This window comes from Bufo bufo, chromosome 10 (assembly GCF_905171765.1).
Source record: "Bufo bufo chromosome 10, aBufBuf1.1, whole genome shotgun sequence".
Lineage (NCBI taxonomy): Eukaryota > Metazoa > Chordata > Amphibia > Anura > Bufonidae > Bufo > Bufo bufo.
The window spans coordinates 61,790,670-61,809,427 of NC_053398.1; the positions used below are offsets into that span (position 1 = coordinate 61,790,670).

Here is an 18,758-nt window from a genome sequence, read left to right on the forward strand (position 1 = left end):
GTCTTGTCCTGGCATCTGTCGGATGCTGGGCGGACCCTTTCGGTTCCTTCCGTCTGCCCTTCTGCTTCCCCACTCCAGGTGGATACGGGACATCGTTGCTCGGGGGCCGACAGGACCAGTTTTGCCGGACTATTCTGCCCGTGTTACTGGTCTGCGCCTGATCACGTTTGGGTTTTTTCCCGCTTACCCAGGCGATTCCAGCGGGCTCGCTAGTGTTCGCTCCCGGCCGTGCTTCGTCCAGGATCTGTATCAGACTAAGGCCTCTTTCACACTTGCGTTGTTGGGATCCGGCATGCACTTCCGTTGCCGGAGGTGCCCGCCGGATCCGGAAAAACGCAAGTGTACTGAAAGCATTTGAAGACGGAACCGTCTTCCAAATGCTTTCAGTGTTACTATGGCACCCAGGACGCTATTAAAGTCCTGGTTGCCATAGTAGGAGCGGGGAGCGGTATACTTACAGTCCGTGCGGCTCCCCGGGCGCTCCAGAATGACGTCAGAGCGCCCCATGCGCATGGATGACGTGATCCATGCGATCACGTGATCCATGCGCTTGGGGCGCCCTGACGTCACTCTGGAGCGCCCTGGGAGCCGCACGGACGGTAAGTACACTGCTCCCCCGCTCCCCACTACACTTACCATGGCTGCCAGGACTTTAGCGTCCCGGCAGCCATGGTAACCACTCTGAAAAAGCTAAATGTCGGCTCCGGCAATACGCCGAAACGACGTTTAGCTTAAGTCCGGATCAATGCCTTCCAATGGGCATTAATTCCGGATCCAGCCTTGCGGCAAGTGTTCCGGATTTTTGGCCGGAGCAAAAAGCGCAGCATGCTGCGGTATTTTCTCCGGCCAAAAAACGTTCCGTTCCCCGGAACTGAAGACATCCTGATGCATCCTGAACGGATTTCTTTCCATTCAGAATGCATTAGGATAATCCTGGATTCTTCCGGCATAGAGCCCCGACGACGGAACTCTATGCCGGAAGACAATAACGCAGGTGTGAAAGAGCCCTTAGAGTTCTTACCTGGGGTTCTGCGGGAAGCTGGGCATTCCCCCACTCTGCCTTTCTCTCCCCATGGTTCTGTCCTTCTGCAGTCCGGCCTGGACTTGGGACTGGGACTCTGTTCCTTGAAGGGTCAAGTGTCGGCGCTGTCCATCCTCTTCCAGCGTTCCCTGGCCCCTCATTGGTTCCTCTTTACTGTCCCCCGGTACCGCCCTGGGGACTACATACTGTGCTCCCGGCGCTCCAATCTTCCCCTTGGAGCCGTTACAGAAGTTCTCTCTACTCCTTCTGTCCTGTACGGTTGTGTTTCGGTAACCATCGTGTCTCTCAGACGGGTGTCTAGATGACTGCCCTTCTTGTTCCGAGCATTCTGTCCTTCCCCAGGACAGGACAGTTCTCCACCCCGTCCTTTCCTTCCTTCTGAAGGTGGTATCTGCCTTTCATCTCAACGAGGCCATCGTCCGTCCCCCCCCCCCCCCTTCCCGCCCGGGAACGGACACTTCACTGATTGGACGTTGTTCGGGCCTTGCAGTTTTTACTTGGAGATCACCGGCTCTTGTCGGCGCTCGGACTCTTGTGGTTCTAGGAGGTCCGCGCAGCGGTTTGACGACCTCCAGGGTGGCTTTCGCCCGCTTCATCAGAATGGTTATTGCTGAGGTTACCGCGCCAAGGGCAGGGTTCCGCCTTCGTTATCACCGTTCATTCCACCAGAGCGGTCTGTGTCTCCTGGGCCGGAGACATTGGGCTTTTGCCGCGCAATTGTGCAAGGCGGCCACTGGTCTTCCTTGCACTCCTTACCAAGTTCTACAGGGTGCATACTCTGGCTTCGGCGGATGCTGCCTTGGGCCGCCTGGTTTTGCAGGCGGCGGTTCCTTGATGCCTTCAGGTGCTTCGCCTTGGAGCTGTGGTCCCCCCCCCCCCCTCTTGGACTGCTCTCGAACGTCCCAAGGTCTCCTGTGTCCCCCAAGGAAAATGGGTGAGAAAACGAGATTTTTCTCTTTCTCGCTCTTCCTTGGGGGACACAGCACCCACCCATTCATTGTTTTTTCTACTCTGTTTCCGGACTTGGTTTACCCCGTTGGGTAGTTGACTTGTTGGTTCCACTTGTTGGACATTGCCTTTTCTCACTACTTGGACACGCAACTGGCAGTCTCTCTCTCCAGGCTGAGGGTATAGCTGCTGGAGGAGGGGCTTAACAGTTTTCACTTCGTGTCACGCCTCCTAGGGAGCTGATCTATACCCAAGGTCTCCTGTGTCCCCCAAGGAAGAGCGAGAAAGAGATTTTACTGGTAAGTTATACAAAAATCTCGAAATTCACCCTAATAGATCTCTATTAGGGTGAATAGGGCAAGGGATTAAAAGAGCCCAGGTTCTAGCCCTAAATAGTTATTAAATAAAGTGAAAAAATAAATAAAAAAACACCAAAATATTAAGATTAAATCGCCCCCTTTCCCAATTTTACGTATAAAATATATGCACAATAAAAAAATAAACATATTACATATCGCCATGTCTGAAAAAGTCCAGACCATTAAAATATAAAAAAATATCTCCTATGTGGTGAACACCGTAACAGAAAAAAAATAAAACTGTGCGATTTTTCAATTTTTTTTGTCACCTTGTCCCCCCCAAAAAATAGGATAGGACTTTTCTATTATGGGACGGACGTTCCATAAAATGTGGAATGCACACAGCTTTTTTGGCGTGATCGCTGGAATGACCGTTCACAGGCTTCAGCTGTAGTGAGACCGCTTACTTCAGTTTGGTTGTCCTTCGGTTTTAGTAACCCTAAAAAGAAAAACATTTGCATTAGGCCGAGAGCGGTCCGTGGTATGCCGGGCTGGATTCCTGTTGACGCCGTGCGCTCCTGCTCTCAACAGGAATCCAGCCTGGCATACCACGGACCGTCTTGGCCGCGGAACACGGCCGCGTGCATTCGGCCTTAAGAAATCCTTTTCTTGTTTTTTGAGAAGCCTATTCTATGACCGCAATAACATCCTCCATAACTGTCACCCATCTTTCCCAGACAGCGGAGCGGCCAGTCTGCAGGACTCTCATAGCGGCAGGTCTCTGCCCCAGCACCACTACGTAACTAGGCAGATTTACCGGTCAGACATTTTGGAAGACCACTCAATGCCGGTCATGCCACTGCCGTCACAAGCCTTGGAGTGAGATGAAGAATTCAGGTTTTTGCATTCCAAGAGTTAACTCCTGCCCAGTCAGGTAGCGTGTTGTGTAATATCAGTGCGAGGAGGCGTCTGCTGAGGTGTCCGCCTTTAGAACGTCACTGAAATACAAGGAAAACGAGGGTTCTTCAGTTACTTTTAGCAATATTTTGCAACATGTCACAATTTAAATGTAAGTAAATGTGGAGTAACGTTTTGTAAACCAGTCAGCCCGATAAGTGCCAGATTATCAAATACATTGGTGGACATTTACTAAGCATGTTGCACTAGAATTATGGCGTAAAATGCGCCAAAAAGAATTCTGTTTTCTGCAGCATTCACCATAAAGAATGCATCACGCCAGAAATGAGTTTTAAATGTCAAAGTGGGCGGGACTATCAAATTGGCGCATATTACGCCTCATTTATCATCCTCTTATCGGCAGAAATGGCTCTAATTGTTGCAGACAATTAAGCCAGCTTATGTGGTGATGTTTTGTGCAAAAAGTCACATTTATGAGAAAAAGATGAGACTTTTTGTCCAAAAGTCGCATTTATGCAAAGAAGCGGAGCCAAACGGATCCGTTCTGACACACAATGTAAGTCAATGGGGACGGATACGTTTTTTTTCTCTGGCACAATAGAAAATGGATCCGTCCCCCATTGACTTTCAATGGTGTTCAAGACGATCCGTCATGGCTATAGAAGACGTAATACAACCGGATCCATTCATGACTGATGCATGCCATTGTATTATTGTAACAGAAGCGTTTTTGCAGATCCATGACGGATCTGCAAAAAATGCTAGTGTGAAAGTAGCCTAAAAAAAGTCTCATTTCAATCCCATTGGTGTTAAAATGTCGCAAATGGAAATAGGCAGATAATAAGGTTTATATTTTAAAATGTCACATTTTAAAAGTGACATGTGCCTTTTGATATGAGGTGAAATAAATCACCACTCCCCCCCCCCCCCCCCCCAAATCTGTTTATTGTTTGATCATCAAATCAGCCAGTAAAAACATTGCAGTATAACATACAATATGTAACGCAAGGTACAGACATAATCCGCTTTTCCCTCCCTCCCCCTTCCCCAAAAAACCTTCAGGGAGACCTCAGGTGTTATTTAATGTTGAAAGAGTCGTGCGTCGTGCAAGATCTCGCTCAAGTACGGTGTGGTGTGCTCAAAGTGTGAGGATTTAGTGTCAGTGTTCACAAATAAAGAGCGTTTTTCCAAGAATCTTTTGGTCCTTTTCTCTTTGTCCATATTAAACAGGAATGTTATTATAGACGGGGTCCCTGGGTCTAGCCATTGATGTAGTAGCAGCCGCCCAGATGTGTAATAATGCTTTATCTCGTCTAGAGAGACGCTGCTGTTCTTCAGATAATATGGTAAAAATGGCCACAGAGGAGAGGCAGTAAAAGATATATTAGAAGTCGCCATAAATCCTGAATAAGCGTACAACTCCACAAATTATGGAATAGGTCAGTATTTGGCATATTGCATTTAGGACAAGAGAAGGTGCAATCAGACATTTTACTTTTATCACTTTTGATTTGTAATGTTAGGATTTTTTATTTTTTTTTGGTGCAAATTACGCCATTATTGCTAAATGTGCCCCATTGGCTTATAGGGTTGGAAGTGTGGAAGACATCCTGAAAGACAATGCTGTCACTGGTTATCTGAACTGCAGAGATTCCAGACCACCTTGCAGTTTCAGATTATCAGAATTTCCAGACAGGGTGCCAGTTTAAAGGGCTTCTGTCAGCCCCCATTGTGCAATTTTCATTAGCCGACATTAGCTATTTGCTAATGTCAGCTGAGTGGAATCATACATGTCCTACCCTTGTCTGTGGCTTATTTCTTGTAAAAATCATACTTTTATCATATGCAAATTTCTTCACTACCAGCAAGTTGGGCGTGTACTTGCTGGTGGCCGCCGCATCCTCGGACTATAAACACGCCCCCTCCTCCACTTGATAGACAGGGCCAGTGAGCGCTCTCCTCCTCCCGCTGGCCCTCTTTGCCCATGAAATCCAGCGTCTGCGCCGTACCGGTCCTCATTCGGCGCAGGCGCTCTGAGAAAAGGACGCTCGCTTGCCAGCTCCTTCCTCAGTGCGCCTGCGCCGATTACGTCACACTACACCCGGAAGAGAAGACTGCCGACATCAGCGATAACCGGCAGTCTTCTCTTCCGGGTGTAGTGTGACGTAATAGGCGCACTGAGGAAGGAGCTGGCAAGCGCGCGTCCTTCACTCAATACGCCTTTGCCAATCGAGAAACGTTACGGTGCAGGCACGGGAATTCAGCAGCAGACGGAGCCAACGGGAGGAGGAGAACGCTTGCTGGCCCGGTCTATCAAGTGGAGGAGGGGGCGTGTCTAGAAGCGGCAGATGCGGAGGCTACCAGCAAGTACACGCCCAACTTGCTGGTAGTGAAGAAATTTGCATATTATAAAAGTAAGATTTTTACAAGAAATAAGCCGTCGCCTGAACTGCCTGCCAGATCCGTCAAAACGTATGCCAACTGATGGCATTTGTAAGACTGACCAGGATCCTGGTCCGTTTTACAAATGCTTTGAAATGCCGGATTTGTCTTTCCGGTGTCATCCGGAAAAACGGATCTGGCATTTTATTATTTTTTTAATTAATTTTTATTTTTATTTTTTTTCGGTCTGCGGCCAAATCCGTCATTCTGGTATTTTGAATGCTGGATCCGGCACTAATACATTCCTATGGAAAAAAATGCCGGATCCGGCATTCAGGCAAGTGTTCAGTTTTTTGGGCCGGAGATAATACCGCAGCATGCTACGGTTTTATCTCCATCCTGATCAGTCAAAAAGACTGAACTGAAGACATCCTGAACGCATTGCTCTACATTCAGAATGCATGGGGATGTGACTGATCAGTTATTTTCCGGTATAGAGCCCCTAGGACGGAACTCAGTGCCGGAAAAGAAAAACGCTAGTGTGAAAGTACCCTTACTTACATCGGTCAATAACAGTGGCAGATATTTGTCCCTAAAGATTTATACATTTCCCCATCACTAAAAAAACCACTTTCATTATTACTGAGGATTCACAAAGACTGCATATAATGACAATCCTACCACTTTGTCAGTAAGACAAAATTGGAGGAGTATTACATTCAAGGAGCATCTGGTAAACTTCCTGTTTGATGGTAGTCACATGGATGCTGTAGTCAATGACTGGCAGCAGCAGTAACATGTGACTCATGGGGACACTTCACTGGTACAGCCAGTCATTGGCTGCAGCGGCCACGTGACCACTATTAAACAGGAAGGTCCAGAAATATGGGGGGGGGGGGGGGGGGGGGGGAGTCTGGCTGAAAGGCCCCGGAAGGTGGACAACCGTTTTAAAACCCGATCTGTCAGCAGAGAGAGTTCATTGGACAAGGTAGTATACACTGTAGGGCACAGAAGCTCTAGTCTAGTGGATTGCCAGTTTAGAGATGCATTGCACGTTGTGACAGGACCAGGGGAAAGTGTTTGAGAGAGTCTACAATTCACCCAGTTTGGTAAGATCAGCCAGGGGGTAGGAAAGCTTGGCGTGTCCTTACTCTGTTTAGCAACTCCAGGTAGTTGGGATGCTTTTGGCTAATGATCAGCATAGTGGAAGTATACTTAGGGCTTTAGGACTTTAGGCTAGGGCTACATGCAGAATCTGGTCGCGGCCAGGATTGCGGAGTAGCAGGGCTCCCATAGAAATCCATGGGATCACGGCTGACACAGCTGCTGCGATCCCATTCATTTCTATGCGATCATGTCCTCCAGCGCCATCAGCCCAGTTCAAATCACAGGTGCCCCCTTATGTCTGTGGAGGCTCCAGTCCTGGTTTTGGCCACTGATGGAAATCTCTGACACAACACTGCTGTGTGAATGAGGCTTAAAGGGAACCTGTCATGTGGATATTTGATTATAATCTAACTAATTATATACAATCATTAACTACTAAAAAGTGCCTTAGATGTATTCACTTACTGGTGTGACAGATGGTTACCTCATAATATACACACAAAGATGCTGCATGCTAAGGAGCTGATTGGAGTCCGGCGTGATGTCATGGAGTCCAGCATATATTTAATTCAGAGCTATAGCCACTCCCCTGCCCACCTGCTGCTGATTCATATGGAAACAAAAACTGTCACTCAGCAGCAGGTAGGCGGGGAGAGTCAGGAGCTCATGAATATTCAGGACTCATCATTATCAGCTGGAGCTTTTCAATACAAGATGTTGGCAGATTGACTGGGTCAATTAAAGTAAGTGACCCAGCATTGTGCTAAGAGAATCAGTTACTTATTTAGGTTGCCCTTAGTTAGGACACCATAAAACTGGTGTCAGGTTCCCTTTAAGGGCTCATTCAAACGACCATAGTATTTTGCCGATCCGTAAACACGGATGGACAGATTTTTTGCAAGGCCGCAGAACGGAACTATGGATGCGGACAGCAGATGGTGTGCGATCCGCATCTTTTGCGGCCCCATTGAAATAAATGGGTTCGCAGAATGGGTGCGACCGTGTGAATGGGCCCTAAATTAGAGATTGACCTTTGTTTTGTTTTTTGCTGTTGATTTACAGTTGTGCATGGCCCGGATCTGGATGCAAATTTATCCTTATTCAATGGAGCTGATCCATATGCTCAGACGAGCAAGTTCAATGCGAGAAACGCGTTGCGCGTGTTAGGGTGATTTCCCGTTCGGACCTCTGCTCCTCTGACAGGATTAGGATTACAGATGAGTGAAGTGTGCAAAAATTCTATTTGGTTGCTTCACCGAAGTTCACAAAGAAATTCTATTCATGACAAATTATTTTGTCATGAATCACATTCCATTGCAGTGGCATAGCTATCAGGGAAGCAGCTGCTTTGGGGCCCGAGCTCAGAAGGGGCCCGGGAGCAGTCACTGTACTTCATCACCCCGGTGTCACTACCAGAGCTTTGAGACGTTCTCACAGCTCTGTTTCTCCACCCCTGTGATGATGTCACTACTAGAGCTTGGAGGAGTTCTCACTGCTCAGTTTCTCCGCCCCTGTGATGAAGTCTTTACTTTCTGTTTCCTTCCTCCCAGCTGTTCCTCCTGCGTTTGATTTCCCTGCCTTTAAATCACCCCTCCTCCTATTGTAGGGCGTGGATTATATTTCTCATTTCAGTTGTAGCTCTTGCTTGAGTATCTTCACTTGTAGCTATCAGTTCACTGGACCTGTGTTCTGCTGCAGCAAGCACTCCGGATATTGCCAGCTGTCCTTGGATCCGTATTCTCTGCGGCTGCAGCTCCTTCAGCTAAGTGTGCAGACATTGTTGTGTACCTGGTTATTTTCTGACTGGATCTGAGGTGGCCACGGTTCCCTCCATATACTGAGCAGGGCACCGGTGGCCGTGCCCCTTCCACTATTGTAGGGGTTACAGTGGTCATCAGTCTTAGGTACGCGGGCATGCCTCGTTCCGCCATTTGGATCCGGGCATGTGCTTTAGCAGCATAGGGAGAGCTTTGAGGGTCTGACAGGGGTCACCCTTTATCCTCCCTAGTTTGGGTCCGGTCAGTAGCTCTTTTTACTGTGTATACTCTTGTTGCTCACATACAGCCGTGACACCCGGGCCCCTGTGACAGCAGCTGACTTCTCTTGCATCGGGTCCAGAGTCCTGCACTTGCACCTCTGTCACTGACCTGACATCAGTGACATTGCTCCGCCTCTCCCCCTCCTCAGTTCTGATGGACAGTGACCAGCATCAGGACGGTCCAATGTGGGCGGAGCTACCATATCCCCACCCCCTTTTCTACCCGCGATTCCTGCAGCCTGAACCTTGCCTGCCCAGCATGCTGAACATCAGTTGGATTGCCACAACTGCGCCAGTGATGTGAGTGGCAGGGGAACTACTGCAGTTATATTCAGCTTTCCCAGACTGTGCACATGTGACCTGCAGTACAGTAGAAAAGCTGGGTGAATTATATCATGAGATGTCATCCAGCTTCCCTGCTATCCTGCATGGCACAAGTGCAGAGGCATTAGTGTATGCAGGAGAGGCACAGCAGGAAAGCTGGGTGTCTATATAGGTGTATTGTATATGTGTGCGTCCATGTATGTGGAGAGTGCGTGTATGAATGCATCCATGTATATGGTGAGCACATGTATGAGTGCGTCAATGTATGTGGAGAGTGTGTGTATTAGTGCATCTATGTATATAGTGAGCACATGTATGTGGAGAGTGCGTGTATGACTGCGTCCATGTACGTGGAGAGTGCATGTATGACTGCGTCCATGTACGTGGAGAGTGCGTGTATGACTGCGTCCATGTACGTGGAGAGTGCGTGTATGACTGCGTCCATGTACGTGGAGAGTGCGTGTATGACTGCGTCCATGTACGTGGAGAGTGCGTGTATGACTGCGTCCATGTACGTGGAGAGTGCGTGTATGACCGCGTCCATGTACGTGGAGAGTGCGTGTATGACCGCGTCCATGTACGTGGAGAGTGCGTGTATGACTGCGTCCATGTACGTGGAGAGTGCGTGTATGACTGCGTCCATGTACGTGGAGAGTGCGTGTATGACCGCGTCCATGTACGTGGAGAGTGCGTGTATGACTGCGTCCATGTACGTGGAGAGTGCGTGTATGACTGCGTCCATGGCTGCAGTATGAAAGTTACAGAGGCTAAAATACTTGTGGATGTGTAGAGGTAAATCAGACATGTCTATTACAATTGCAGCGCAGGTTTTAAAGGGGTTGAGTTGAATATAAACTGTCAGCAACTGTAAATGTTAAAAAAACAATAAAGTTGTGCTAAAAATGACAGTAAATACAGTAAATAAAGTCACAAAATAGCCATATGCGAGGGGTTTGCATAGGAGGGGGGGGGGTTTGTGAAGAAAAACAAAAATTTGCTGTGGGGCCCAGTCAGTTCTAGCTACGCCTCTGTTCCATTGTATGTACCGGGCGGAATGACGGGGAACAGTGATTGCACCCCAATTCACCACACAGATGAGGCGAGTATGAATTTTTTTGATTTTTACCGCCATTTCAGGAAAAATTGTTTGTTGCCTCAAGGAAATTCGGCTTCGCGACAAATCGAATTTTCCCTGAAATTCGGATCAAAGTCAATTTGTTTTACTTCAATTCGCTCAACACTAATCATGATTTTTAATGCTGTGTTCCTGCCAGACCTCATATCTAATGAATTACACTGAGGGCATTAGATTTGAGGTCTGGCAGGGACACGCAGCATTATAAATCATTATCATGACGTTTGATCCTGTCAGAAGAGAAGAGGTCAGAACGGGAAGTGACATTTACACACACACTGGGGGGCATCTATCAAAACTGGTTCAAAGGAAAGTTGGCTTTGTGTCCCATAGCAACCAATCAGATGCCACCTTTCATTTGTTAGTGCTTTTTTGGAAAATGAAAGGTGGAATCTGATTGGTTGCTATTGGCATCTCAGCCAGATCCACTTTACACCATTTTGATAAATGTGCCCCAGTGAGTTTCTCGCATTGAACTCCTTCGTCTGATACTAGCTTAAAGGAATTTCTCTGTAATGTACTTTACTGCAGTGTCCCCCAGCTCCAGTCCTCAGGGCCCACCTGCCGGTCCTGTTTCCAGGATTTCCTTAGTATTGAGCAGCTGATATGATTATTGTCAATGCATGAGAACTTACCACAGGTATTCATTCAGTGAGATATTACCAGTTCGCGACGGACAGGTGGGCCCTGAGGACTGGAGTTGAGAAACGCTGCTTTACTGGTTGCTGACCGAGTTGCATGATATTTACTTCTCTTTTCACAACCAAATCTAAACTTGAGGTTCTAATGGCTACCTTTTAAGGGCTCATGCACATGAACGTATTTTTCTTTCCATGTCTGTTCCGGTTTTATTTGCGGACCGTATGCGGAACCACTTATTTTAATGGGTCCACAAAAACAAAACGGAAGTTACTCCATGTGCATTCCCTTTCCGTATGTCTGTTCCGCAAAAAAAATGTAACCTGTCCTAATATTGTCCGCATTACGGATAAGGATAGGACTGTTCTATTAAGGGCCAGCTGTTGCGTCCCGCAAAATACGTTATGCACATGAATGTCATCCGTATTTTTTGCTGATCCGTATTTTGCAGACTGCAAAATACATATGGTTGTGTGCAAGAGGCCTAACGGAGAGCAGCGCTTTGCTACAGCTCATGTGGCAGACATAAACTTTTATGGGTGTTCACATCTCCGGCATGCCTAATCGGGCGGCTGTTGGCATGACAAAAAAACTGCATTTATGCTGGAAAGCAGCTGGATCACCACCCGATGCCATTATAATCAATAGGGATCCGGCAGTGATCTGTAAAATCCAGCAACGCACTCTGCCAGAACAGCCTGCAGATGTGAATGTGACCTTAGGACGCTTGGCTTTCTCTGGACTGCAAACAGCAATCGTCTTATTTTTTTATTTCACTTTGGTTGTGAGCAGAGAATAAAACTATTGTTGACAAATTAGTCAATGAATGAGCAGGAGACACGTGTTCTAGAAATTATATCCACTATCTGAAAAAGAAAAGGTAAAATAGTATTTTTATGTTAAAGCCATGTTACATTTCGGCTTGTATAATATACTTTATCCGCTGATTAATAATGTATTTCTGTTGTAGGTCCGGATGTTAGCTGATCCTTGTGGAGACTTTGCCAAGGTAAGTGCTCTAAATCTGCAATGTGCATAGTATGTCCGGGTGGCCGGCCTGCAGGCCGCCGATTGTAATTAATGGTAAATATACACTGCACTTGTGCATTTTCAGCAAGGTAATTGTAGCCTTATTGTTCACATAAAGCGGGATCCCATCAGTACATATACTATTAGGACGTATGGATTTTATAGTGGGGTTCCCCTACATATATGGACTCTAGTGGTGGTTCTCGCACTGCCCCGCTGCTTTTCCTGGCAATGCTCACTGCATGCTGGGATCTTGGAGCGAGATCCGCTACTATCTGCTTATCACTGCAGCATCTCCCATTTGAAAGGGTTGTTTGGGATGAGACAATTTCTTTAAACTGCATATCTTATAAGAGAGGGAAGAAAAAAACCAAAGAGTGAGGGATAGGGGAATGAAGATGATGGAGAAGGTGTCAAAAGCGCCAAGGAGACTACTGGGTAGTAGAAAAAGCAAAAAGAAAATAAGGCGAATATCGTTCCCGAGGCAGCACCCTTGAATAGACCGGGCACTGCAAGTGAATGCAGGTTGAGAAAAAAAAAAAAGGTGCTAGGTGTTCCCCCTATGATGCTCCAATGGTGGTTGAGGGGGAATTGGCACAGGGGCGCCAGGGGAGTGGTAAAATTGGGTTGGAAGCCTTGATGAGGTATAAAAATCTTTGGTGAGTTTTTTTATTTTTATATTTTATTTGATTAAGAGTGGGTCTATAAAATAGGCCAATAAAAATAGGTCTATAGTGGTGGATATTTAAAATCAAGAGTTAATAGTACTGAAGCAGTATATTATTGCATTACTAGAAAATGTATAGTGAATATATACATATAAATAAGGCGGAAAAGGGGGGACTTGCTTCACCATGGAGGGAGGTGTAGGATAAGCATATGACACCTATACCTTCCTCTCCCCCGCCGAGATCACTTGGTAGGATGGTTGAACTCTCCTCCACGTCCCAGAACAATGACACCAGGGTTCCAAGTGGAGAGTTCTTTAATGGTTAAGATAGCTCAACGCGTTTCGGGGTATATCCCCCCTTTCTCAAGAGCAAATAAAATACAATAGAGAAGTGTACATGGCACCATACATATATAGGGGTGGTAATCAGCCAATTATGTGTCAAATGGCGGCAAAATTTGCGCAGACCGGAAGTGGCGGGGGCTTCACTTCCAGTCCGATCAGCCGAATCATGTGTTCCATGATTCCTGAGTGATATAGGTAATAATGATAATGGTGGTGGGGTAGGAGGGGGCCTCTTTAGAAAATGAGGGCCCTTTGTGCAAGTTACTCTTGGCTGCGCCGCGCCTATCAGCACCAGATAACCATCGTTCGTTCCATCATGGAACGCACGGGCCAACTTCCGGTTCCTCCTGCATGCATTCCAAAGGTGGAACGCACGCGCGAACTTCCGGAAGCCCAAGGTGTGTGGAGGCATCCTCGCTGCGCCCCGGAGTGGAGCGCATGTGTAGGGCACTGCTGGGATACTGATGGGGACACAGTAGTGTTGCGTTCGACAGTGTCCCCATCAGTATCCCAGCAGTGCCCTACACATGCGCTCCACTCCGGGGCATTAATTCCCATTGACTTGTATTAGTGCCGGATCCGGCATTGCAAAACAACTGAAGGACGGATCCATCCTTCCGGACTGCGCATGCGCAGACCGGGAAAACTGTGAAAAAGACTGCAAGACTGATCTGTCCATCCGCATGACAAGTGGAGAGACGGATCCGTTCTTGCAATGCATTTGTAGACGGATCCGCACCTGGATCCATCTACAAATGCTGTCAGTTGTCACACTGATCGGCGGATCCGGCGGGCAGCTCAGACGATGGAACTGCCTGCCGGATCACACTAACGCTAGTGTGAAAATAGACTAAGAAGTGTTTCTATTATATCAGTTTTTTCTAAACTTGATAAATAGAGAATTAAAAAAAATATATATAAATCGTCGTAAAATATGAATAAGGGTCCATTCACACGTCCGCAATTCTGTTCCGCATTTTGCGGAATGGAATTGCGGACCCATTCATGTGCTGCCTGGATCCGGAAATGCAGATCCGCACTTCCGGGTCCTCAATTCCGTTCCAGAAAAAAATAGAACATGTTCTATTCTTGTCCGCAATTGCGGACAAGATAAGGCATATTCTATTATAGTGCCGGGGATGTGCGTTTCGCAAAATGCGGAACGCACATTCTCTGTGTCCGTGTTTTGCTGATCCGCAAAACACATACGGATGTGTGAATGGACCCTTACACCGTAGTGTAGTACCATCATATAGATCGTTTATAGAATGTATTCCTTTCTCTTTCCAAAGGGTTGTTGAGGTCCTCTAAAAGTATTTCTAAAATATAGAAAATCTGCAGGCAGCATGTTATAGAGCAGAAGGAGCTGAGCAGAAAAAGATTCCGTATAACTCTTTTATTCATTAAAAGTCCTGCTCATTCTGGGCTTTAAAGCCAAGCAGGCGGTCCTATCAGTGACTGACAGCTCTTTTGTATACACAGTCATAGAGGGAAGGCTGTCAGTCACTGATAGGACCGAGTCCTGGACTTCAAAGCCCAGAATGAGCAGGAATATAAATGGATAAATTACAAGTTATACTGAATATTTTCCCACAAACCTATATGTCAATCTGCTCAGCTCCTCCTGCTCTATAACATGCTGCCTGCAGATCAGACACAATGTTCAACCTGACAGGATCCCTTTAATGGCGATAGATAACTGACTTTTGGCAGTTAAGGGTTAAAGAGATATTTAGGGTTAGTCAGGTCATCTTTGACCCTCACCTATTCTGCGAGTGGGGAGGTCCACAACTACCATTGGGTCACTGGCCCCCTAGTCTCCTGGTAGATGGGGAGCCCAGAGTTGAGATATCTCATAATGTAAATAATTGGAATCCCCCATTACCTGGAGTTCTGGAGTATGTTCTCTGTAGGGGCATTCCACATAGGGATAATGTTGGACACCAGCAGGGTTTGTTTTCCTTGCTGTGCCATATTCTGGCTAGCTGTGGCAGGGGTAGGCTAGTAATGAATCACTGTATGTTTTGCTCTCAGGCGGCTGGATTACTGCTGGATAAAAAGGAGCTGGAAGATCTCTTTGGAAATAAACGTTGCAAAAGGTGAGTCTGATTTGAACCAAGTAACTACATGGATGCATTTGTTCCGTGGGACTAATAATTTGCCTTGGCAGCGAGGATCTTTATAAATCAGCCCAGACACACACACACACACACACACACACACACACACACACACACACACACACACACACACACACACACACACACACACACACACACACACACACCTCTATATATAGATAGATAGGTGTGTGTATAGATAGATATTTGTGGGGACTCGCTCTGGTAGACAGGCTTAGCGGACGCAGTATAGAGGCAACAGCAAGTTCTTTGGATCAAACAGTTCAGTGTTTTATTCACACCTTAGGCAAGTGACAAAACAAGCAGTCATATTCAAACAAAGTCACCTTGCGGTGTTGGTGGTAATTCACACCATGCGGCAATTCTGCTTCAGAGTCCTTGCTGATAGCGGCACCAACCTGTTTTCACGCCAAACAGGTAGCAAGCCTTCATCCAGACACAAGGCTCCCAGATCCCAACACAGAGACATGGCTTCTGAGCCCAGCTGCCTATTTAAGGACAGCCAGGTGCTACCAAAACCCAGACCGGCATTTAAAATCCGGTCTGGTATTTGACCTCACCTGGCTGTAAATCAACCCAGCAGCACATGCTGGGAGGAAAATACATGATTGATATATAATCTATTTATTACTAAAAAGCAGGCCAGAAACACAGGAGTGTTCAAATCTGCCTGAGCAGAGGTACATCTCGGTTGCCAGTGAAGGTTAGGTTCACACCATATTTAATCAGAAAACCTGACAGTTTGTTTGAAAAAAAACTAGCATACATATCAAGAGTCTCCAGAAATGTTAATTTTTAGCATCCATTTGACATGTCCAAATGTATAGTGGTTTATAGGTTGGCCAAGGTTTTTAAACGGTTGGTAAAGAGCAGGAAACTGTATGAAATACAGAACACTGCCCACCCTTTAAATGCTGCACCTCCCCATCCACCCACCGCTTTGCAGCAGAGACTTCATGTTCATTGTTCACATCACCACTGCAGCCGATCATTGGCCTCAGAGGCCATATGTGCATGAATGCAAGGTGACAGCTGAGGCCAGTGATTGGCTGCAGCCGTCATGTGAAAGATGATTGGACCTCTGGATAGGTCAACAGCATCTGATTGGTGGGGGCCCGACAGCCGGAACCTAGCCCATCGCTGCCTACCCTATGCCATTGACCTCGCGACCATCGGTCATGTGGCCCTGGTTGCTCCGTTGAGCTCCCTGTATGTAAGCTGTTTACAGTGGACATCGGGGAGTGAAGGAGCCAGCACTTGGTAGCAGATAAGTATGCTTCTCTTCACATGTCTGGAGGATGGTTGCCAAACTCCCTCCCCTCAAAGTCAGCATTAGCTAGTAATGTAGTTTTGGGTCCATTCACACGTCCGCAACTCTTTTGTGGTCTGCAAATTGCGGATCCGCAAAACACGGACACTGGGCGTTCTGCATTTAGAGGACCGCACATGGCCAGCACTATAATAGAAATGCCTTTTCTTGTCCATAGATGCGGACAAGAATAGGACATGTTCTATTTTTTTATTTTTTTGCGGGGCCGCAGAACAGAAGTAACGGATAGCATACGGTGTGCTGTCTGCAACTTTTGCGGCCCCATTGAGAATGAATGGGTCCGCACCTGTCCCGCAAAATTGCCGAACGGATGCAGACCCATTTTGCGGACGTGTGACTGGACCCTTACTCTAGGGACTGTCTGAAGCTTCTTGGACCTATACCTGTCTGCAGAACTGGGGTCCCCTGGCTGACCACCACAAATGAATGGAGAGATGGTTAATTTGTGTGGGTGTTATGGGACCCTGTGAGGGACATTGCATATTCTGATTAGAGAAAATGCAGTGCAACCTGTATGTATGTGTATGTATGTATGTGTATATATATATATATATATATTAGTAATTTATACATTTTACCTTTTGTACTTTCTAGGCTTAGGAGTCATGTTATTGACAGCTACCTCCTGTATGCTTTGTCATGCATGGTTAGCTGTCAGTCATTAAGTAGCACCACCCACATTACTCTTACACATCGAAATAGCAGAGATATAAATGTATAAATTACAAGTTTTACTGAATATTCTTTAAAAAAAATAATTATATATATAATCTGCTCAACTCCTCCTGCTCTGACATTCTGCCACATTTCCATGGTGACAGGTTCCCTTTAACTGGTTTGTTCTTGCCTGTTCAGAACTGACCACTTGCTGTTTCTGCTCCTTTCCCCTCCTCCTTAGGTTTTCTCTGATTGTTGAAGGTGGGAAGGTGAAAGCCATTAACGTAGAAGAAGATGGGACAGGCCTGACATGCAGTTTGGCTAATAACATATTGTCTCAGCTGTAAGTTGGAATTGCACATGAGCGTGGGTCGGTTTTATCTTCTCGGAGTACCACAGTGCAGCATTACAGAATAACCAGTGTCTTCATCAATGGTGTAATAGACAATAATCTGTAATAAAGAAAATACTTCTACCTGAAATGTGCTATCTCTTGTGTTATTTGCATAGAATGGACCTGATCTGATCTGTCTTGTGTGTAGGAGTTCTGAATTATTTATTATGACTTTTTTTTTTTTTTATAGTTAAATTTATCAGTGTTGCATTATTACGATACAATCATCTATTGAGAAACATCCAATGACCATCAAATTAAATAATCAGTCTTTACATAATATTTAGGACCTAGGATGTAGTACAATGAATATTTGAGCTATTAGAGAATTTTCAGGTGATCGACAAAAACATGTGAACTGGGCAGGACCAGCTCTAAATTAGGGGCAACGAAGGGGAGGAATAAAATGAAGAAAAAAAAATTTGTAGTCATATTCTTTTACATTTTTAAAGTTAATTTCCATTGTGCTGAGAGGGCAAGACAGTCTATGAAAAGGGGTTCATACTTTCAGAAGTTTGTCATAACCATAGAATGTAGAAACCAGGGCACTGAAGATGTGTTTAAATAGTGAAGACAACTTTTCTTCCAGCAAAAGTGAAAAATAATGTAATACATTAGATATACAGATGGCCAACATTTCAGTCTATCCCAGACCTTGATCGCTCCCTAAAAAATAGTATAGTAAAATAATGTACTTATTTTTAAGCCATGATCACCGAGCACTTACGGATTCTACCCAAAGTGCCGACCACTACAAATCCCTTTCAGAAATTTGTCTTGACAGTCTTATAAGCTTGATGTAAATTTCTTCATTTATCATATACCAGTTGAGTCGTCTCTTGACCTTTTGAGAAGGCTTGTATATTTTCTTTTAAGTATAATCAGTCCTTTGCTTGGTGGTGAGAAAAAAAAGATTCATGGACTTACATTTTTAATTATTCATAAGGGCTGCCCATGGCTCCTTCTGTATGTTAAAGGGGTGTCCAAGGAAATTGAGGGTCTACTGAGGGTATTGTTTTAGATGTTTTGGAGGTTTGTAGCATTTTTTCAAAATGTAGTATGCTCTGGGTATGAAGTTTTTTGGGCTTTTGCCTATTGGTTTTTCTATAGAATTGATGTAATAAAACATAAAAGAATGGTAAAACATTAACAATCATTGAGATTTATACTAGGATATTACTGTCACCAGAGTATCAAAGAAAATTCAGAACAACTAAAGGAGGTGACTTTTAAAAATACCTTTCTTATTATATAGAAAGGGTATTGGTGTGTGTATATATATACCACTAAATAGTGCAAGGAGACATGCGAGTACTTGAATTTCCTAAAGGGGAGTATTGCCCCCAACAAGAAATCCACA

General features: G+C 45.7%; 1 protein-coding gene across 1 annotated transcript in view; it reads left to right on the forward strand.

The window, feature by feature from the left end:
• The window catches only part of PRDX5 (peroxiredoxin 5), a 34,903-nt gene extending 17,417 nt beyond the window's left edge, over positions 1–17,486 (forward strand). The window contains exons 4-6 of the mRNA XM_040410482.1: positions 11,803–11,841; positions 14,911–14,975; positions 17,246–17,486. Of these exons, the coding sequence (XP_040266416.1) occupies positions 11,803–11,841; positions 14,911–14,975; positions 17,246–17,351 (210 nt within the window). The 3' untranslated portion in view covers positions 17,352–17,486. The remainder of the gene's footprint in view (positions 1–11,802; positions 11,842–14,910; positions 14,976–17,245) is intronic.
• The last annotated feature ends 1,272 nt before the right edge of the window (positions 17,487–18,758 follow it).